This window comes from Lonchura striata, chromosome 3, assembly GCF_046129695.1.
Source record: "Lonchura striata isolate bLonStr1 chromosome 3, bLonStr1.mat, whole genome shotgun sequence".
NCBI classification, from domain to species: domain Eukaryota; kingdom Metazoa; phylum Chordata; class Aves; order Passeriformes; family Estrildidae; genus Lonchura; species Lonchura striata.
The window spans coordinates 109614350-109638207 of record NC_134605.1 but is presented as its reverse complement, the minus strand read 5'-3'; the positions used below and the strand labels follow the sequence as shown (position 1 = coordinate 109638207).

The window sequence follows — 23858 nt, the reverse complement described above, 5'->3', positions numbered from 1 at the left end:
ATATTTTTATTGTTTCTCTGCTTTGTATGTCTTACCTGTTGGATGAAAATTCTAGTTCTTGTAATGTCACAGATCTGTTCCTGGTCAAGTTTGATAATTTTTTTTCAGAGATGGAAATTATTTTGAAGCACCAGACAGATCAGGGTTAAATCAACATAGATTTTATTGCCGTGAAATGTTTGATCAAATGTGGTCATTATCTTCATAGACTCATGTAAAACAGGTAGCTTGTATAGGAAATAGAAATATAAAAGATTATGCTTTTCACCACTGAATTATAAATTAAATTAAATGGAAGGAAAAACCAAACCAAAACTCCAAAGCAATAAATAGGACATTGTTTGTTGGTGACCAAGTGCGCACTCACATTTAAATACAATCACAACAGCTGCTGTACAGAACATAATTAATTGTACAAAATAAAGAAAAGTAAAGAATAGCAATAAAAAAGATTAGACCTCTCCAAGCGACCTTCACCTGGCAAAGGAAAATGACTTTATCTTCCTCCCTCATTCCCCACACAGCTGTATGTGAATTCTTGTTAAACCTGAAATGAGGGCAGAGGCAAAGGATACTTTTATAAACACAGTTCCTGTATAATTTATTGATTCTTCCTTGTGTTTCAGGCTTGTGTCTTCTACTAATGCTGTTTCTTCTTGTCCTTAGAAATAAAGAATCAGAGCAGCAGAACTATTTCTCCAAAGGATAAATGAAAGTCAAATGACCTTGAAATTCACCAGCATCCCTTTTGGATACCTAATACATCTAAGACCAAAATTGCTTGTTGGTATTAGGAAACAAACAAACAAACAAAAAATAGCAGTTAGAGATTGTAAAGTTAAAACTGGCTCTTAGGACAATAAACATCCCTTCTTGAGCCTGGCTGCAAAACTGTGAGCTGCGCCTGTGCCACTGAGTCACGTCCAAAGGAAGAGATGAACTGGGGAAATATTTACACAGAGGTCCAGGATTTGGAAGAACTATACATTGTGCCTGCTTTGTAGCAGATTTTTCTGGTTTTAGGAAAAGTCAAAGAGAAACTTCAAAGAGCAGATTCCATGTTGATTTGGAGAGCTGAAGTCTTTTCCCAACAAAAGTTGGCATTTATCTTTAAAAAGGAAGCAAATGAAAGGTCTAAATTCACCCCTTCTGCCAGTTCTCCAAGGCAACAGAATGACACCTAGAAGGAGTTAGGGTTGAAGATGGCAGCACAAAGGACAAAGTTCTTGACAGTCTTCAGTTGGAGGTGGCAGAGTCATCACTGCTTGTCTGTGGTTCCCTCCCCTTAACAGGCCACATGAGCTCTGTTCCAGTTCTCATCTTCTGATAAAACTCTCTTTACTACATTACCTCTTGTCGTGTGATGGTGCTAAATGAGGGCTGTGTGAACAGAGAACCAAACTTCAGGGCAAAGGTGAGAATGCTGCTCCTACTCTGCCAGACTCACCTGCTAAGCTTAGTCAGCACAAGAGCTGTTTGTACTCACAGTGAGTAACACCTTGCTCTAGAAAAATAGATTTGTAGTTAGTCAGTGTGTTTGCACCATGAGTAATTTGCTAATAAATCCAAGAGTCAAAAGCTGTGCTTTGTGAGTCAAATGTGCCAGGACTTAGGATAAGGAGTAAGTTCAATGTTAAAATGTTTTGAGATTGGTGGTGGGAGAGGTATAACTCGTACAGAGCTGAGCAATGTGTTGAAGCACAACAGGGTCCAACTGCTCAAAGAGCACTTGGGTTATGAATCAATTTTTGGGGTCCAGCAATCATAATGAGTCATTGTCCTGGCCATGAAACATTGGAGATTTTTCTCTACTCCTTTCATGGTTTTGACATTGAATAAACACTTCCATAATCTCTTAAAGGAAGATTTTTTTTTCTTTTTTCTGATCAGATAAATTTCCAAGTCAAAGTATACTTCAATCTGACACCAGAGAGCACCAACTAACTTCAAATCATGAACTTCCTTCAGGTTTATCTAGGTCATCAATGTGTTTTGAGATGGCAATGTTTCCACAGAGACAGGGACTAAGAAAACAATAAAACCCCTAAATTTACCACATGGGAACATGGGCATGTTGCCATGGACAGCATGGGAATCTAAGTGGGAACCTAGGCTGAGATTTTAACAGGAACATCAGTGAATTCATTGCTTAAAACCTCACTGAAAATATTGATGTCGAAAACAAAAGGTATTTTGACACCAAACTGCTCCAATAGCTAGTTCTGCAGAAAAGGCAGTGATAATTATTGTTTGCTCAATAAAATTAAGTGCAATTAAAAAGAAAAAAATAGAGAGCCTGCCAATGTCAGCAAACTTGTAGCCACATTTTAAAAAGAGCTTTGCTTTTAAAACGTGCTAATGCACTAAGGGAAAAAATAGATGCTTGCCATGGAAATAGAAACAACTTCTTAATGGTAAGAACATATAGCAGTTCAATCAGGTAGAATCAGATTTGTATAGACCATTAACAAAAATATACAGGGGTCATTAAGCCAAAAACTGGAAGTTCTGGGGCTTGAAGTGTGCTCAGATTTATTAAAAGAGCAAAGGGTAATCTGGGCCAATAATAATCTGTTGCCTGCAGAGCAGACACTCATAATCATTATGTAACAGTGAGAGACACAAGTCTTGAAATAAATTATTGTTGGGACCTTGGACCATATCCTGATTAGGCAAATATTTCATATAAGGCTGTATACATATTATTTGCAATGTTAAGCATTTTAATTTGATGGTAATAAAATGCTGCTTTCCCAACAGGTTCATAGATTTATTTGCCCAACTTTTTATTCCTCCTTTTCCAAAAATTTTCATGTTTTAGTGGAAAAAACTGAAAATAATTTTAAAAACATTTTCCTTATAATTTTTGCCCAAATAAAATCAAATTTAAATTTATCCACACCTTGAAACAGAGGTTCAAATTAAATTGCTTTACAGCACATATTTTACAGATGTGGCAAATCTGCATATTTGATGCAGTGAAACTTTTAATTTTTCCATTTCTTCTCCCTCAGTTTGGGCAATAGAAAAAGCAGAATGACTTTCCTTTTCACTTTTAATCATGGTTACCTACTTTCACACTCAAGTATTTAATGTTCTAGGACAGTTCCACAATGTTTCTGCTGAGGACATCTCTGTTCATTTGATTTTAGCATTTCACGAGAAGTACCAGTACAAATTCATTAAATTAATTTAATAAAGTTAAATTTTTTGAGGTACTTATCTGATCTTGGTGTGTTAAGGTGATGGAGTCCCATGGAGATACACCTGTTTCCCTCGATGCAGGAGGGTGATAGCACTAAAGCAGATATCTGACTTATACACCTGCCCTGAGCAAGGACAACTCTGGGTAAAAGCACAGGATCTTTTTTTTTCAGATTTCTTTAAATAAACAATCAGGGACTCCTTACTTTCTAAAGTGTTTTCTCATGGTGATGGCAATGTCCTTAGTGCCTTTGAGAGGAGCAGCATCATGCCATCATCCCTCTATTGCCTTCCATGATTTGAGAGGTGAGGCTGATTTTGTTAATTCAGTTTGATTCCTTGCATCTGGCTCTAAACACTGCAGCTCTTTGTCACAGTACTTAGGTTTAGTCTGAACTGATCATCCAAGGTGTAACCCATGCTAACAACTTCTAGGAAGTAAAAATGTGTGTGAGAGCTTTTGCTATCCACAGTTATCTACTGCTGTCTCTGGGATTCTCCAGCTCCTCCTCCAGGTGAGTCCAGTTCTCCTACAGGTTTCATGTTACAACTGTCAAAACTCTGTCTTAGATACCTAAAACATCTCAAATGGCTCTAAACATTTACACATGGACAATTACAATTTTTCTTACCACAGAAAGATTTGAATTGTCCTATGGAAGAAAAGGTCTGGTTCTGCTGATCTGAAGTAGAATTTAGATGGACACACCAAGCCCTCCCAGTGATATTACTCCTTCCTAACTTTCTCAATAAAGTGATATTAGAGAAACAAGAAAAAGAATGGAATAAAGGTCTTGTTGAAGAAGGAGTTAGAATGTGCTGGAAAAAGTCCCTAGACTCAAAGAATCTTGAGCTCTGACTATATCCCCCCATGTTTTCTGCCTGAGCATGTGTGCTAGGTGGTAAAGCAATATTTCAAAAGTATGTTAGCAAGGTTATTACCACTCAGCTGCTGTGGACTAAGCCAATCTGTCTTATTTGTTGTTTATTATTTTATTTCCAGTGAGTGGATTCTGTTAGACCTCTGCACCTCAGCTGGTTTTATAAAGACAATAAAGCTGCAGAAACAAGCTGTTGAAGAAAAGAGAGCAGCATAAAATCAAGGCAACAGAAAAGGTGACTCAAATTGCCTGCACTGGTTGTGTTGAACAGAGATCCAGGTATGGCAGAGTGCTGTGGGACCAGGGGCTGAGAAAATAGAGAACAGAAGCCCATGCTGTCATTTAAACTGAAGTTCACAGAGGGATCAGGGCTTTTACTGAGACTATCAAGGTTTGTTTTCCTTTTAGTCTGCCATGCTCTTTTCAGAAGAGAGACCATGGCTGCAGCTTGAATGGTCAGGACAGATTCCCAACAGGTTCTGGCCTCATTCCATTGCAGCTTTATTGTGCATTCCCATGTACAGGATGGTTCATTTGTCCCATGACCCAAGAATTCCTCTTTTGCCAGATTTCCATATTGTTTTCCCAATGGTGAGTAGATCAGGCATTTCCAATGGACCAGAGGAAGCCTTTCTTCAATCTATCCAGCATGAGAGCAAAGTCAGGATGCTGGAACTGTGTGTCCCACAACTGATGCACTGACCCTAACTCTGCTGCCGGAGAAGAAAGTACTTCAAATTTAATGTGCCGCCTCAGCCAAGTCCAGAAGTGCTTATAAAAAACAGTGTTAGTGTATCATTCAGAACAATCAAATACTACGTGCACAAAAAAGCAGTTTAGAGCAACATAAATTTTAAAAAAAGTGACAATTTCATCACACAATTACTGTACACTGCTGTTCTTAGGGTTGAATACTTTCCTCTCTCACGCTCTCTCTGTTTTAATCTTTCTTTTTTATTTTCTTTTTATTTTCTTTTTACTATTTTTTTTCTTTTTTCCCTCCCCTTTTTTTTTTCTGGATTTGGTCCACTGGAGATAAATTGCCCTCAATGATATATATATTTAAAAAAAATATCAGCAGCAAGACTCTCTCGAAATAGATTCTGTTTGATGTAGCTAGTCTGTCTTTTCTGTTTTGCCCTCTTTCACAGCAGCCTCTGAAGTTTTCCGCAGGGGGGCTTTCTCCGAGTTGGCGTGTCCTTGGCCGGATTCCGCCGCTCCTCCGTTTTTGTGCGATGTGTGCTTTTCCAAGTAGTTCAGCATTTCACTGAGAACAGTTTGGAAAGTGCTTAGGGCAGCACATATTGCAGGAGTTCCAAAACCATGAGTGATCAAACTACAAATGGGAAGGAGACAGAAGAGAAAAAAAAAAAAAAAAAAAAAAAGGGAAAGAAATACACACACACACATAAATATCAATGTGCTCACAAACACTGAGGAGTTTACAGTGTGCTCATTTTGCTATACTGAAATTCAAGATTTGCTCCCTAAACTATTTATTACCTGTGGGAGAAACAGAAAAGAAAGGAATAGAGCCAAAGAGCAGATTGCATACAGCTTCAAATGTTGTTTTTGGTGAACACCATGAGACAGACTCTCAGCAAGTGCAGACTGACACAGGGCCATTGACTGCAGAGAAGCCAAGACAGAATCCATGCCCTTGGCTCCGCAGCGTTGCTAACTTTCCAGTGTCATAAAGTCTGGCTCTCCCTTCTTGGGTAAATAAAAGGAATTCTGTGTGGTTTATTCACAATTCTGGATCATACTTACTTGACTTGATGATCTTGGAGGTCTTTTCTACCCTTAATGATTCTGTGATTTTATAGCTCTTAAACATGGTTATTCTAAATGAAGGTATGACTGCATCTGTACTAGGAAATTCAGCAAAGCCAAGGATACCATCTCCAACCCTCAGCACAATTGGCATGATTTGGGCATATCCATGCTGCTAAATTCATGAACCATCCCACAGGGTGAGATCTGAAGTTCCTGTTGGGAATAGACCCTGGGCAACACCCTTGGCCAATACCCATGCTCAAGTGATGAACAGAAAATATTTCACATAGGGCTGGTTTAGCCAGGCTGAATTAATGAACAATCCTAACCAATTATTGTCAAAAATAACACAGTTCTAATGATGCCTCCTTGTAGTGTTAATTTTAGTGGTATAGATTTGCCCTGTTGCACCTTTCATCTGAATATCTAAATAAGGGGGTTTTATAAACACTGAATTTTTATTGTCAATGTTACTAGCTGCCACCTGTAGATCCAGAAGTGTGCAAGTTTTCCACAAGTCTCATTTCTTGGATACCATCTCAGTGAAGATCACAGAATCCCAGAATGATCTGGGTTGGAAGGGATCTTAAAGATCATCTCATTCCAGCCCCTGCCATGGGCAAGGACACCTTCCACTATCCCAGGTTGCTCCCAGCCCTGTACAGCATGGCCTTGGACACTTCCAGAGATCCAGGGGCAGCCACAGCTTCTCTGGGAAACCGTGCCACGGCCTCTCCACCCCCAAAGTGAGGAATTTCTTCCTAATATCCTATCTAATTCTGCTCTCTATCAGTGGGAAGCCATTCCTCCCTTCCTGTCACTCTATGCCTTTATCCAAAGTCCCTGTTCAGTTACCATGGAGCCTCTTAGGGTAGTGGAAGGGCTCTAAGGCCTCCCCAGAGCATTTTCCTCCCCAGGCTGGACAATCCCAATCCTCTCAGCCTTTTCTTGCAGCAGAACAGCTCCAGCCCTCTAACCATCTTCATGGACTCCTCTGGACTTGCTCCAACAGCTCCATGTCTTTCCTGTGCTGGGGACCCCAGAGCTGGATGCAAGACTGCAGGATGTCCCAACTACCACAGGATATGGGACATGCCACTAGAAATCAGTTTTTTGGCAGTTGATTTTGATTCCTTTTGCCTAAATATTATGTGTGCAGTATAAGATGATCATGAAAGGGCCAAAAAAACTAAAGTTACTATGGGCAACCAAGTTGTTCTCCTTGTTATAATGATTCACTTTGATAAGTGGTATGTGAAAACAAAACACCCTGCCCTAATCCTCCAGATTTTTAGTTTTTATTTAGAAACATAAATTTAAGGTGATTTCAAAGATTGAAATGCCACTGAAATTTTCAAAAGTGATTTTGGTTATTTTAATCCCACTCAGAGAAGAAAGAAGTTGAAAGGAACAGAAGCTAATTTTTGAGTTTGTGGGCATTTTTGAGAAATCAATACTTTATATTGGTTTGGGTGAAGGGAAGGAAAATCCACATCACAGTGATTCTGACAAGGAAAAATAACTATTTCCCATTCCCTGCTGGTCAAGATTTTGTCCCTACAGTGACTCTCTGGCTCTCTTGGGCACCACATCAGTAAATCCTGATCTGATGCAGAGACACATGTGAGGGTTAGAAATATGAATATTTCACTTCAGTGACCTGTTTCCTCTGCACTTTTCCTTCTCAGTCTTTCTAGGCTTTTTGGAAAAAAGTGAAAATGTAGGGACTAAGGGGATTTTACAGGGCATGGACAATTGATAGGATGTTGTAAGTATCAAAAAAACCCAGACGGAAAAGGCTTCAAGATATTTTTTTAGGTCACCTGTCTGTCTGCTAGACATGGGAAACTTATTTGATAGGAAAGCTGGTATCTTAGGGAACACACAAAAAAATATGTGAATTCTAACCAAAATGAGTGCTAAATATGGAAATATGTCTTCATTTCAGACTGGGAGTGGCATAGTCTTTTATAAAAGGTCTCCAAAAGGCTATTTCCAAATAACTAGCATTTAGATCATTTATCCATAAATCTCCAGACACTTTTCAAAGCAGGAATTTTTATTTATTCACAATTAGTAATGTGAGGAAAATTATACTTAAATATTTACAAGCAATATTTTGCAAACATCAATTAATAATACCACATAAAGTCTGGATGCTTGAAGTTTGAACTTGTATCAATATCTGGGTCTTTATAATTTAGCATTGCAAAGAGGTAAACATACCTCAGTTTAATTTTATTTTCTTTTTAGGTATGCCTGGCATACAAAAAATATAAAAAATCATAACCATTGTAAATATTTTTTTAAATAGCTGTAAAAACTAGATCAGCAGTAGCATATATGAGTATTTTAAGCCCTTTGAAGTCACTTTTAGGAGTCAGGTGATTTAATGATTTTGTGTTGCATTTTATCATAATTTTTGACCTTCAGAAGTCCAGAGAAATGAAAATGTGATGGACTTTGCAGAAACAATAAACAAGAAAAAAGAAATCAAAGGTATCATTACTAGTTATGTTATTGCTTGATTTTTACACTGCTTGTGTGACCTTTCTATGTCCTGATTTAGGGAACTGACTATACTGAGACATGAAAAACTCTTTATGATCTTGCAAGTAAAATAAACTAGTGTATGTATTATAGAAGCTGGAAATATCTGCATTCATTCATTCATTCATTCATTCATTCATTCATTCATGCATGCATGCATTTCCAGGAGATGCAAATCATATAATCATGGAATAATTCAGTTTGGAAAATACCACCAAGATCATCAGGTCCAACCGTTCTCCCAGCACTGCCAAGCCCACTACTAAACCATGTCCCCAAAAGCCACATCCACATGATTATTGAACACTTTCAGGGATGGTGAACCCACCATTTCCCTGGGCAGCCTGTTCCAATATCTGACCACCCTTTCAGCTAAGCTTTTCCTAATATCCAATCGAAACTTCTGGCTCAACTCCAGGTTGTTTCCTCATGTCCTATCGCTTGTTACCTGGGAAGAAAGACCAGCCCCCTCCTGGTTACAATCTGCTTTCAGGGCATTGTAGAAAATGAGAAGGTCAAGTAAACAGTAAGTTTAATATAGGATTAAATGGAAAATAAACTTTATGGCCTACAATTTTTGAAACCTTCAATTTGGTCACAAAATGAATGATACTGTGCTCGTTTGACAGCTCAGTAGACCCTGAGAACTAAAGTGGAAATACTACTTTCAAAACTTAGAGGGATTTTCTCGGAAATGATCTCTAGGGGAAGAAACAAACTTTAATGTTCTGAAATGCTGAACAAGATTGTAGAAAATACCAGAATGGGACAAAATCTGATATTAAGGTACATAAGTGTTGGTGCCAACTTGTAGGTGTAAATATCAAAAAGTGCCAAACTCCCGTTACCACCAAAACAAACTTAATGTAGTTTCCTGTCTGTAAGAGTCTACAAAGATTTGATGTGTCCTTTGACACTTGGAACACTTCACAGATTTGATGGAAATGTTATAGGACTGAAGTCCAGCCTGCTTCTAGATGTTTTAATGCTGGGCAGGTTACCCTTGTGTATCTCAAAGTGTTTACAAAAATGAATTGAGCCCTGGGGCTTTGTTCAATACAGTCACAGAAGTATGGAGAATGAATTATCACATTAAATAGATGTGTCTCCTTTATGGTGAGCTTCACCATTCTCCTGGCTACACTGAGGGCTCCAGCCTAAATAAAAAACGTGATTTGAGTGCTATTTCAGATGTTCTGGGGTACCCAGACATCTATGTCATGTGGACAGGTAATAATACCAGCAGGACCCTTTTAAAGCAGCAGTGGATGGATGAGTTAATAACACTAAAAAAGGCTCAGTTATATCTTACCCTAGATCTTCTTTGACTACATAAGAAGCTCAGACATCCAGCTTACATAAAAGCATCAAGATATTGCTACTTGATCCAGAGAAGAATCTAAAACTTCTGGTTTAAAAATTAATGCTCATAGGAAAAGAATGTTTTGGAGTGAGTAAGGGGTCTATTTCCTTTATAGTTTAGCCTTTTAGTTACCAGTAATCATTAAATATGGCGGCTCTCACCAACATAGACTTACACTTCCTATTTAAAAGCCAATTTTTTAGTGAAATGTTGCTGCAGAGTCTCGTGGTAACTCTGCTTTCAGTTCCTGATTAATAGATCCTTCTCCACAAATGGGGATATGCAGAGCCTTTTAATTTCCCCATGAAGCTTATTAAGAGAAATAATTTTATAGAAAATTTCTAACCAGCCCTTCTTGCCAAGCTCCTATGAGGGTGTATTTTATTAGGCTCACTTTAGGTAATGAGCATAAAAAGGCCAAGAGATATTATCCTCTACTTTATCTTACATTTCTATCAGTAATTCCCCTTGCTCTAATTTTGGTGGTCCTTACTTCTCTGCAAGTTAAAGTTTCTGAAAAATTCAAATAAGTTGGATAATTTCCCTTTGCTGATGAAAGTAAGTTTCAAGTTTGGGAGAAAAATCTGATCTGATTTTACATTTAAATCAAGCATAACAGACAAGATTAATGGCAAAGCATTCAAATGTGCTTCCTGAAAGTCAAATTTAGCTGCCTGATTTTCCAGGCTAATTGAGCTCACACTGAAATTGGTTCATTTTTGGTACACTCCACACCTATGAAAGGAGTTGCTTTCATTATCATACTTTCATTTGGGTTTATAGCCTAAAATTAAACATGCTGGTTTCATAATGGAGTCTTCTGGGTATTCTCAGCTTTGTAGTGCATCCCACTACAGCTCCTATAAACCAACTTTATTGTTCTGAGAGGCAAGGCTGAAATCTTTGATTCTGGTTTTGGAGAGGTGCAGAAAAAGGCAATGAATATCAGGCCAACACATTACAAAGCCTGGTGCTTAAGGACATCCAGACCTGCCTGTAATTCTGCCCAGTGCTATGATGCAATTATGTCTGCTCATGTTTTAATGATGGCCTTACTTAGAAGTGGAAAGATCCAAGTGTGCCTGAAGGCTTGGAGTCTTGTTTGGCAACCACCTCAAGGACTCCTCCATACCCCAGGCTGGTGAAGCTCTGACATGAAGCAAAAGAAACAGCTTCCCTCTCAGTGGGGGAGAGAAGAGGCCATCTGCACTGAATGTTATTACACCCTCATTTAAAATAAATAAGCCCTTTAAAATAATAATAATGAAGAAGACAAAGCAACCTTGACATTATTGGTCAGATTTTCTCAGAACTTTGTGAAAACTCCATGATTATCCAAATTCAACAGCACATAGCTGATGACTGATGGTAAGATTTGATATGACGTTTAATGGCTGTAAAGGAAATGATAAAATATTTCTGTGTCTTCACTGACACAAGTGACATCTGAATATAGAGGTGACAATACTGATTTTGAGGTGCTTCTGTTGATTTCAAGGTCTCTCTTGTGAAGGTTGCCTAGAAAGTTAAATGGTGATAACTTCAGAGGGTCAGAAGGTCTAACCATGACACGACTTAGACTGAGAGTCAAAAATCAGAACATGGGCAGTGTATATCACAGGGATAAGAAGTCTATAGTGTCAGAGCAGCAAAGAGTACAGAAGTTGCCTTCAAACAAGGCCCTCATGTTTTCCTTCTGTTCATAGTGTATTAAGGACATGCCCTCCTAAGCAGATGGATCTCCTTCTACCATGTGTAAAAGCCAAGGAGAAAATAGGAGGAGAGCATTAAAGCTGATGCCCCAAATTTAAGATGCTCTATTTCGTATCTGTAAATTTCAGACTTTGGAACTCATTTTCCACTTTAAGAATTGCCCAGGCAACAGACCTGCAACTTCCAAAAACTGTGAAGTGTTTCTGAACTGTAGACCAAAGTTTAAAACATTTAGTGGTTCAACTTTACTTTATGGGAAGGCAAAGGAGCAGATGAGGTTCATTCCATTTACTACTATCCATAAATTTTTCCTTTAGGAAATGTAGCTGAGAAGCCCTATTGCCCTTCTCAAATGAGAAAGACCAAGAATTAACATTTATAAACCTGCTCATGACAAAGTGCAATCAATTTCATAGCCTTTTAATTTGGAAAGGAGGGGAGAGCATTCCTTTTTATTTTGGGAAACACAAGAGTGCTTTAAATGCTTTAAGAAATCTTAAATGCTGTGTTGAAAATCTAAGCACCCCCAAGATTTTTTAGCTTCTTTAATGAATGTATATTTTTTTCCTGTGATTATGGAATGTAGTTTTTAATGAAGTAGATAAAAAAAGAAAACAGATTTTCTGTTTTCTTGACTACATAGATTGTGACTTTAAGAGAATATGGTATCACACAACCCATTACAAAAACCTTTAATATTAGAAATTAGAAAGGATTTAGTTCATCAGGAGAGCAGGACAAAATGTGGAAAGATCAAAGAAGGAGTCCCTTGGAAAGGAAGTGAGGGAAAGATCCCAGAAGAAGGCACTCTGACAGTTAAGGTAAATAAAGAGATGAGGGGAAAAAAGTAAAAATAAAATTTAAAAAAAGTAAAAAGGAATTAAACAATTTATTGCTCTCTAGTGCCTCAGCACTAGGCACCAGTGTTGCTCCTCTAAGTTAACAAAATCCAAAAATTGAGGGAGCTCCTGGAAATCAGGGAACTCTAGAGGGCACCAGAGGTGTTTCACCATAAACTTCATTGTGCACCAGGCTTCTTCCAGTCCCTGCATCCAAACAGGAGGCTGCTGCTGTGAACTGAGATCACTGGAATTACAACAGAAGCTGCTCTACCTCCTGATAAGGAAAGAAGTGTAAAAAAAAAAAAAAAAAAAGAGAGAACAATGTATAAAAGGGGATGAGCACATCTTTGAAGACACCCCACAAGTCAGTATTTGGGCTTGGCTTCTTGCTACAGCTTAAAGAACAAGCTGAGCTTCAAAACCTGTTTCAATGCTCCGTTTTCCCCTTAGGAAAGAAGGATGTTACTTTCTCACTGCTCCCAAAGTCTGAGATTCTGGTTTCTTGTCTGTCACTTTTCGTGTCACCTCGTCAGCATGATGCCAGGCACTGGCAGGAGGCTGACAGCTCCAGGCTCAGCGAGCAGCTGAGCGACAAAACTCTTGTCTCAAACAGTTTCACAGGAAGGGTGTTTCATATCAGCTGGATGGCTCGACAGAACACAGAATAATCCATGAGGATGCTGATTGCTTTCATTACCTAACTTTAGTATTCTGAACCTATTACTTTTTGTGTGTCTGTTTTTATAAGGTTTCTGCAGTGAAAGAAGTGTCACTTACAAGAAAGTAATTTTCCCTTTGCTGTTGTGCTGTGTCTATCTTTTATATATAAAATAGAAGATCTGGGTGTGATTTTGCATCTTGATGAAATGCAGCCTTGAAGTTAAAGGATCAAATACAACTGCAGTAATCAGTGGATATTATCCTCCCCCTGTATGATGGATGGCATTAGTAAGATATCTGGAATTTCCAAACACCACAGATTCTTAGAGACACAAGTGTCCCAAAAGCAAATGTAGAAGGTGTATCTATACCAAATTTTACAAGTGGAGAAAATGAGGCTAGGAGGGTGTTTGAGGAGGTCAGGGAGTCTGTATATATAAACCAAGACACAGACACAGATCTCGCAAGTATAATCTCAGAAAATCTTCTATTTGAAAGGTTTATGTATTGTGGCTTTGCTATTCCAGCACAGAATGTGGGTCATTTTGGATGGGTTTTCTGCTATCTCTGTTATACAAGATTCTGGGTAACCAAGAAAAGAATTCTGTTAAAAATTTCAACAAACAAACAAACAGCAAAACTGTTCTGACGTAAGGGCAGGTTAAGAAGACAAAGACATGAAGACATGGTAGACTTTCAGGTTCCTGGCTGAAACTCAGATATGACAATGAAATGGAAGAGAGAAGAAGGTATGTGCTCTCTCCAACAGGAGAGAAATATTATCTCAAATATATATATATTTTTAAATTGCTGACTTATTGACTTGCATATTTGGTCCAATTAGAGGGATACCCTAAATGCTGATCTGAGTGGAAGACGCATGTAAAAGAGGATGTCTCTTCACATCTAAAATGACCCTAGGTCTCTGCAACCACCAGACAGGTGAATCACTCTAAGGCTCTTAAACTGAAGCTGAGAAATGCTATTGGTTCACCTTTAGCTGCATTAGCAAAGTGAGAATACAGAGATTCCTCAGGTTATGAGTGACATGTCACAGCCTGGCCCAATCTCTATCAATCAATCATTTTTACCTGAAAGCAGTGGTCATACCTAAGCTTCCAACCAAGAAAAGGCTGAACAGCACCTGGGAATTGTTTGGGACAGAAAGAGGTGTTCTTGGCCAAATTCATTCAAGGAACCATAGAAGCATCCAAACATTACAGACATTTGTGGTCCAGTGTCCAGGTCTAAAGTCACACAGTTCATTAGATCAATTTTTGTGTATCTTTTGAGGTGTCTTAATTTCTGACTGTCTTCATTTCTTCTTTGAATGTGACAGAAACACTTCCCCTCTTCACAGCAGAAATCTCTACAACAGAGAATAATTGGTTTATCTGGTCTGGTTCTCTGCTCTGGAGAGGGCTGGATGCACTAAGCATGTGGGTAGTGCAAAAATACCACAGATACGAGTGATATGGAATTATAGATATTTCCCATACTTACATGCCTCAGATCTACCTGTACAGCCCTAACAGGAAAAGGATGGGGTTTAATGTTTCTGTTGGTCAATGTTGTTCCAGATCCAGCAGAAGATCCTGTTGGTTGCAATGTCACTATCCAACTCTGCTGATTTAGAGGCAGAATTATGTTGTTGGGGGTTATCCAAGCCTTCACCATCTCCCCTCATAGCTACCTGTGCCATAAGATCTATGCATGTGTATGTCAGAGCTCTTGTGTCTCCAGCCAGACTTGTCTTTACCTGCTGTAGGTCATGATTGCCCTGGTTTTTTATTTCTGGGCTTTTCTAAAGTGAATTATTCTCAATGTCTTATATATGTTTTGCTTACACCTATCTTTTTGCTATCTCTAAACATTATAATGCTAAAGAAAGATTTATATAGCCTGAAATGTTCTGAAAAAAACAAAAAAGGAGATGAAACATCAGCTTTACTGATTCCTGTAGGATTTGGATCTGGCTTAAGTTTCATGAGAAATTAACTCCCCAGCTTTTCCCTCTTCCATACTCAGGTGCATGTACACATACACAGAAGCCTCACATGATTCTGTGGGATTCTGGGGAAAAACCCTCTGAATTTTAAGCAATAGAAGGTATTTTAAAAGAAACTAAGTTTTATGTAAGTACTTTCCTTTTCTCTTTAATTTTCACTTATCTTTCTTTTCCTCTTGCTCTTCTCACTCTTTACTCTCCTGATGATCCTTATGTTCTCTCCACTTTGAAAGTAAAGTGTGTGAAAAACTGATTCCTCTCATTAAAGCTATAGAAAATTTCAGGTTCTTTTCTGGTACTGATATGCTGACATTTCTCTTTTGTAGTAAACTCAGAAGTGCTTTTCACAGATCAGCCTTTAGAGGACAATAAAGAGCTGCTTTGTCTGGACAAAAAGTCTCAGCACTTAGTAATGGAAATGGATTTTTCCAGGGTTTTTTTGTTTGCTCCATGGCTTCATAATTAATTTTTGCTCAGAAACTGGGACTGTGGTGACTTTTAGACCAGATACAACCCAGAAGATTATTTTTGTTCAAATAATAATTATTTTTGTTCAAAGTGTGCAAGACTAGGTTGAGTGGGGCTTTGAGCAGCCTGGTCTGGAAGGTGTCACTGCCAATGGCAGAGAGGTTGGAACAAGGTAATCTTTAAGGTGTCTTCCAACATTTCCAGCTCAAAGAAGAGCTGAAGGACAGGTTGGGCAGCCCTACAACCTATCACCTCTTCTTGAATGCAGACTTATACAATGCTTGGAAATCTGAGCTATCCCAACACTTAGACTGTGAGATTTGGGATCCAGCCCTGGCAAGGCAGGACTTCCCTAAATCTAAACTTATAACACAGGCAAGGCACCTGACTGGGCTGTAATAAGGTCTGATGCTTCCAGGTTTTCTAAACTTACACTTTTATGGTGATATATATGTACCACTCTGTCCAGGAATAATTTGGGTTAGTGCTAGTCAGACCAGGGAGAAAAAACCACAGAAATTCTGCAAATGAAGATGGCCAATGCCTGCTCTCTGACACTACTTTTATCTGTTAATACCAATATATTTGAAGTTATTTGAGGTTATCAATTGAACTTTGACAACCTACTGATAAGTGAAATTATCAATGTAATTTCTCTGCAGTAAGAGCCTCTAAAATGTTTTGAAAAGGGAGACAAGTTGAATGAAAAAGCATAAATGACCCTGTCTCAGGTAGTGCACAATATTTGCTGCTATAAATTTAAGGGTTTGAGTTGTCTGTTCATGGTTGAATAATATTGGAAAATCATTACTCATGAATCATTGCGTTTTTTTGAATTCAGGTCAGATGAACATCTCAAGACAGCGGCTGCAAAAACAGGGGTGTACCAGAGGTGTACAAGACCCTCTGATTTTTTGCATAAGGTTGTGAAAAATCCAGCAGTTCTCAGGCTCACTGGCAGTTCCTTTGAAGATTTCCCATTTTGAACTTTGTGTGAAATTTGAGTTTGGAGTTTGAGCAAACCCAGCACTTCTGATCCCTTCATGGGGACTATCATGTACTTCAGGTTGGAAACATTTACAGATCTCTATGAACTAAGACTCAGTAGAAAAGACTCAGAGAGAAGCATGAACTTGAAAATTCAAAACAGAGGAAACGGGGAAAAAACTGCTTCTATCTGACCTGTGTCAGGCTGTGAACCCTGGTCTTAACAATTAACATAGAACAGGTAACATCATGAGAAAGTGGAGTACACAACTACACCGAACAGCTGTAGGGAAATTTATTCCTAAAGAAAACCTCCTTTCACCCCAATGTAGTAGAAGCTGGATCAAATACACTGTAGATATCCGATGTTGCAGATTTTCAAAAAGTCTTTTAATATCTTAGAACTTATTTAAATAATAGATATTATAGACATCCTCTGATTTTTTTATGGTCATAAAAAATCTCTTCAGATTTCTGAAGATTTCACCACATCATATAATCATAGAGTGGTTTGGGTTGGAAGGGACATTAAGGAACTCTTTACTTTCCCCAATGGCAGGGGGCTGGAACAAGATGAGATTTAAGGTTCCTTCCAACTCAAACCAGTAGTTTGTAGTGGTAGTAGGGGCTGAGATGATCTGGCTGTGAAGACGGATGGATTTAGAGTATGGGAATAATGATTATTTTAGCCTACATAAAGTTTAGCTGTCCACCATGTAAATGTCTAGTGTGTACTGGTTAGCTAATCTCCCATTCTGGTGGAGATCTAGACCAGACTGTTCAGCCAATGGAGTTTAGAGAGAAGTTCTAGTTACACTGATGAAGATATCTACGTTAGACCTGTTTAATTCAGATTTCTCAAGCTAAACAGGTGAGATTCCTGGGCACTGGCAGATGTCCAGATGGCTGCATGGAGGCTCCTACAGACATCTGAGCAGAGTCAGAAGTTCAGGTCAGAAGCTGATCTGACCCCAGCATCTCTACAGTTGCTGGAAAAGGAATATGGTCTCAGCCTCATAATCAGAGAAGACTCTGATTTAAGTCCAGGGAAGACCCTGAGTAGGATCAAGACCTGTGCTCCTCCAGGTGCCCATCTTCAGTCCAACACTTAGGCTCTGCAACACACATGGAAGAAAGTGCTGATTGATCCAGGAGCTGCCTGCAGAAGCTCTGCCCTCCAACTACTGATGTGCATCAGAGAAGGAAGGATGCAGCTGTATCAGTTGATAGTTTTGTAGCTGAAGCCTTCAGCATTTTATCCTGACTGCTATTTCTACTCTAAACACAGGACCTTGGGGATTCGCCACCTTGTATCACATTTCCTCTGTGCACAGGTAGTAGGTAATTATTTTCCACAAGCTTAGGTAGCTCATTAAAATCCCTCTATGAGTATTCTGCATAAATAAGGATGTTTCTCTTGATGTGTTCATGTAGCTGGGTGTTTTGGAGTGTGTATTATGGAAAATATACGCACACCTGAGTGCTCAGTGTGTGCACATGCAAAGCACTGCTTGAAAATAGGAGTGGGGTTGTCCAGATGTGTTCTTACACAGGTAGAATGCACACAGATGTGTGTAAGAATAAACAGGAATATCAGGAATGTGTTCATTTGTGGATGGGGAATTACCCTTGCCTCTCCATGTCTCAACAGATGTATGGAAGAAGCAGGATGGTGGGTATTTTTGGGATTCCACCCAAAGTCTGAGAGACTAAACATTAGTTATCATAGCACCTATCAGAATGTTAGTAACTAACAGATGTTGGGACACTGGGATGCAGAAGTTGTTGGTCCAGCCAATAAAAGAAGAGTGGCTCAGCTGGTTGTGCTAAAGAATATACAGCACAATTCTAAGCCTTTATAGGGCTATGAAACTTGCTTAATATTATGGTCTGTAAACAACTCTCTGGGACAGCTCTTTTCATGTTTTTTCATATATTAGCTAGTGGATGGAAAGAATTAACAATTGGTAGCCTCAGCGAGTCATACATTCTTCTCTGTGGCCTGAGGAAAAACAGGAGCACCTCCAGGATGTTTCATCCAACTTATCTTTGATAGATATCTGAGATGACCCCACCATTTCAAAGTGGCCCTCTGGAAGATCCCACATCACTCCTGACTGTACCTGACACATTGCCTAAAGCAAAAATGTGAAATTGCACAGCAACTCATGAGCTAATAAATCTTTGCGACCCCAAAACATCTATACACATTTATGCATAATTAGGCAAAAATTCTAATGAAGTTTGGACTTGGTGTGCATGTACCATGGGTCTTTGTCTTCAATACAGCTTCTAAGCCTGTTTAAACCAGTACGTTAAATATTGCTCAATAACTGAGTCTAAATATGTAATTAGTCTGGCTTTTTAGTGTGAGTCAGCTTTCATTCTCCCAGATTTTTCCAGCGTGTTGTTCAGAAATTAGTGTAATAAAATTGTTTTAGTGGGTAATATACTTTAAGGCCAGCCTGCTTTGGAAGCCAAGGAGTTAATAAAATGGTCCTGGTAAGACATTGTCAAATGATCTCAGTAGCATGGAGAAACTTCTGGAACTATTTATTTAATTGGAAAGGATGCAACCTCTTCTTCCTATTATTTCTATTTTGGTTAATTTATATTGCTTCAGAATTTGAGATTCTGGACCATCCATTTGTAAACTGTGATTTGTCTCACATTGAAAGCAAGACAAATTTCTGGCCAGATGGGGAGATTTGACCAGTAGATGCAGAAAATATCTTATTCAAACTCAGATTGTGGTCCTAGAAGCAGGTTGAAGTTGAATGCAGCAAACCTGAACTACATTGTTGGGCAAACCTGCATTTTTAATAGGCACACTCAGCAGGGATTATGGATGTTAATTAATTATTTGCATATCTTTTAGGTAAGGGAACAAATACCATTAAAACATTATATGCAGTCTAAATCAACTGTATGGATTTTTAGTTTCCTCTTTCAAAATCATACCTGAAATGTGTTAAATGTCTCTGGATGTCGAGGTCTAATATTGGAGTCGGTCTGGAGGATCCGAGGGGTGATCTGTCTTGACTTAGGAGGTCTTGGAATTCTTTACATATTTGTCTAAAAGGAAAATGGAACTCCTTCAATAAAACAGGTGGAATCCTTCCCATAAAGCTGATTCCCAAAACACTTCCCCTTTGTCCTGAGTGATCTCATTCATAGCAGAATTGCTTGGCAGAAGTGTTGTTATAGAAATTAAAGATAAACAAATCCATCTCTGGCTTACCTGCCCCAAATTCTCAGAACCAGCAACATACAGAATCTCTTGAACAGGAATATTTTCCCTGTGGAACCATATTAATATTAACATTTTAAAATGTGATTTTTTTTCCCTGAATAGGACCCAGTTTAGCAGTGTTAAGTCTGGCTTAGCTCACCTACATTGGCAGCAAGCCTTATGGTTAAAGGAAATGGTGAACTAGCATTAGAATATACCTGAAAGGTGTAAATTACTCTATTATTTAGTTTGTGTAAATACACCAGTACTTGTACATGGGCTTGTGTTCATTGTGGGTACTGCTTTTTCTGCATGTTGAAGTCCTGGATATTTTGGACTTGCCTTCTTGATTCCCAACCCTTAAGACAAAGGGGTTGTGAAAGAAGGACCCCTTGTAGGGAGAATTCAGAGTCTGCTCTGGTCTCCCACCAGCATAGTAGCCCATCTTCTTTGTAAAGGATGGATGGTCTTCCTGTTTTCCCTCTCCCACTCAGTCTGCCCTGAGGCTTCTCAGGATGCCTCAGCATCTGGGGGGTTATTTGTTCCCTGGAATTCCTCTATATAGGACCTAGCACTAGGAAATCCCAGAAAATAAGGCTGGGTGTTCTTGTGTTGTTGCATTGTTCTTTGTAAACTAGCCTAGAAATATCGTACCAACAAATCTAAACTAAAAATATTGTGCCAATGAACTTTTTTAAAAAGAAACAAAATCAGTTCTATTTAGCTCATGTTCTCAGAAAATAATTATCCGGACCATGAGTGAACAGACATCACTTACTTTCCCTTGGTTTATGATTCAGTTAATTGAAAAAAAGAAAGGGAATCTGTCCAAATTAGCACAGAGTTCTCCATTGCCTGTATTGGAAATAAACGAACTAAAGGGGGATCAGGAGGGCATGATCACTTCCAGATAATCAGGACACTCAGCTAGGGCCCTGATCTTTATTGGATTGACCTGGTACTGGTCTTAGTGACTATGTGTAGCCTGGTAATGGTGCCACCCAGTGAAGTGTAGAGTGACAAATGTCGCCCTCACATCTGCAGACCATTTGTCACCATCAGATAGCATCCATAAGTTATTCTCCTCTGGTCTCTTAAATCCTGTGGCTTCCTGAAAATTAATCCTGTTGTGGGCTGTCCCCCAGGACTTGCCCAAAAGATATCTGTGAGAATTCAATGAGCCATTCTAACATGTTAGTAACTTGGACAATTGCAATCTGATGACTCAGAGTGTGTGTGGTTTATTCTGGTGGCATAGATGCAATCACTGTGCCTAGGGGCAGTTTCTAATACTAAAGAGCAACTCTGTTGGTCCTCTTAGGAGACTCATTGCACACCTAGTCCTAGATAAAGTTTGGGTTCTTCATTATTACCGTGTAACTCCTGTCTTTTGGGATATGGGTATAATGGAAAAAGTGGGTAAACTCAGCTTGTTGGTCTTTGGAAAGTCCTTCACTGCTGAGTTATCAGCAAGAAAACTGTGCTAAGCTGGTTTTGCCCTTCACTTTATCACAGTGATACAAGCTGGGAACAGATCTTGGATAGCTCTCTCTTGACTGAGAGGAGATGCAGAAACCAATTTCCTGCTGTGCTGCTGGACCCCATCCAAGCCTGATTTCTCTAAATGCTTGTCATCTGCATGGACCTAGACACCGACTGCTTGAAAAGACAGCATCAGCCCAGCCTTTCAGGCAAAGAGAGGTATTCAGCAGAAATGTATGTAAATGCAGCATACAGTTTTAATGAATCAGGTCCTCAGAGGAAAAACAGTTCCTTTCAACAACTGAAAACAGTCAGTCATTTTGGCTTCTAAACAATCCACTATCCCCAGTCGGCCCTGTCAGCACTGCTCTTCTCTCCTTCCTCCAACCTCTACTTTCTACCTGTTGAAAAAGTTCATCTTAAAAGTTCTTTTATTTTAACAAAGGAAAGTGTCAGAACCAAGTGTGCAATTAAGTTCCCTTCTATCTTCACGTGTCAAAAGTCTTTACTGAATGTTGGCAGATTGAAAGAAAGGAAAAAAACTTTTTTATTATACATGAGAACCTGTAAAAGGCAGTAACCTACTTCTTTTTTTCAAGGGGATTTCTAGGCAAAGTGGTGTCTCAGAGCCTCCACTACCAGTAAAACATCACCTGGGGTGGTGACAGGGAGAGGGGTTGGCAGTTTTTTGCTGAGTTGGACTGTGATTTTGAAAAAGCAAAAGAACATGGCTGTGCTGTCATAGAGGGGCACAGATTAATAAAAATAGTCCTGGTCACTCCTGCATAGGAGACATCCAATATATGACCAGAAAAAGAGAAAAAAATCTGTACTGGGTCAAAACAAGAACCCATGCAGGCCAGGATCCCTACCAGTGGCCGAAGCAAATGCCTGGTGTTAAGTGCAAGAGTGGGGCAAATGTGACCCCATGAATCTGATTTATTCCTAGAGTGGCAGAGTTTCCAGGTGTCCAAGGACCAGGTATCAGAGAAGTGTAATGAGCCAGATGCTGATTAGTCTTTACTGGCTGCAATCAGCTCCACAATAAAATAGTTATTCACAGTATTCTGGTTTGGTCTGTGTAAATGTGGGTGTATCTGTCCCTCTGATCATATGGAAGACCTTGTGCTGTGAAACACTGAGATGTTTCCTGTAGGATGCTGTGCCTCTCCAGCAACTAGAAGAGTTGACACAGCCTTCAGCAGTGTTGCAACTGTTCAAACTGCAAACTGGTTCTGTCCCCTGCTGTAAAACTTTTCAAGGTCTCCCATGACTCTGCAAGGCAAATTGACCCATGTTTAGAGACCCTATAAAACCAGGTCCCACTGTTTTTTTGCATTTTTTCTATTTCTACATGAATTGAATATGTACCCTGAAACCTTTTTTATATTTTTAGGGTTGACAGACCAATATCAGTACCCTTTGGCTAGAAATGTGACAATTCAGTCTTTTTTGGGGCATTTTGGTCCATCCAGAAAACCACCCCCTTGTCCAGACAATCATCTGCTTAGTCAAAGGAGATGAGTGGAAAGAAAGAGAATAGGAGGAGACTGGTTTCTCTCATTGCTTATGCCTTTCTGACCCTTTCAGCTCTTTCCCAGCCTGTTTCTCTCCCATCCTGCCATTGCTGACACTTGAACACACGTGTTCAGCAGTGAACAGTGGCTGCACAGCCAAATCATCTCTTCTTCCCACGACAATCATTAAGTAGAGCTCTCATTCTTCATTGTCTAGTCCATAAAACTTTTAGGACAGACCATGGCACCATCCTGTTGCATCAGTTTGTACTGTCCCAGGCAGGTCCTGAGTTTGCAAATGTGAGAGACCACTTCCATGAGGTAGCTCAGGAAGAAGAAGCAGTTTAACAAAATGAATGTGATTTGTTCCATGATGGACAGTGGTCCTGTCTTTGTTCTCTGTACATCTATCAGCATCCCTTCAGACCAGGTAGGGCTGAGCAGGACAATGAAAACAGTAACTTAAGCTCAGTGGCCTCCATGCATTGGCTGTTGGCATCTAAAGCATCAAATTTTAGCTTTCACTGGCCACAGTTCTGTACAGGGCAGCTGAACTGCTTCCCCTCAGGGTGGGTGGATTGCTTAAATACAAGGTGTGGATGCCCTTGATGTCAAGGAGGCCTGGGAGCTCCTACTGGACACTGGAGCCTTCATCATTGTAGACATTTAGGGCTCTGTTTCATTACCCACGTGTAGATTTGTAATACTCGAGACATCCATAGCCACTGGCAAATACAACACAGCAACAAAAAGAGATCTGTGTGCCTCTGGAGCAGCAGCTCATGGCCAAACTGGATAACCCAGTTCAACTCAAATGGCAGTGTGTGCATGTGTTTTGGCAGCTGAATTGAGCCAATGAATTTGGGTGTCTAAATCCATAATGGAAGTACATCTAGATATGAAAAACTGTGGAAATAATTTTACCCTTTCCACTTGTTTTTCCTCATCACCTGTATTCTGAGGATTGTGGAAATAATTTTGTTCTTTCCCCTTATTTTTTCCTCAAGACCACACATGTGAGCACTTCCGTGGGCTTCTGGCCGTGTCCCACAGTGGGCAGCAGCAGCACACACAGGCAGTGGCACTCCAGCTCTTTTCACAGATAAAGCTTGCCATGAGTGATCTTACCACCCTGGAATTTCTGTGTCTGTTTTGGTAGCAGCATAATAATCCCC

The 23858-nt window shown here is 39.4% G+C and overlaps 1 protein-coding gene across 6 annotated transcripts in view; it reads right to left on the bottom strand.

Moving 5' to 3' along the window:
* Nucleotides 1-139: 139 nt before the first annotated feature.
* Nucleotides 140-23858, bottom strand: part of TFAP2D (transcription factor AP-2 delta) — a 53306-nt gene continuing 29587 nt past the window's right edge. For 5 of the 6 annotated variants that reach the window (XM_021527214.2, XM_021527215.2, XM_021527218.2 and 2 more), the window contains 2 exons: nucleotides 19414-19527; nucleotides 140-5421 (listed from right to left, as the gene is read on the bottom strand). In XM_021527214.2, coding sequence (XP_021382889.1) covers nucleotides 5202-5421; nucleotides 19414-19527 — 334 coding nt within the window. In that variant the 3' untranslated portion in view covers nucleotides 140-5201. The remainder of the gene's footprint in view (nucleotides 5422-19413; nucleotides 19528-23858) is intronic. The other variant, XM_021527219.3, reaches the window with a different exon arrangement.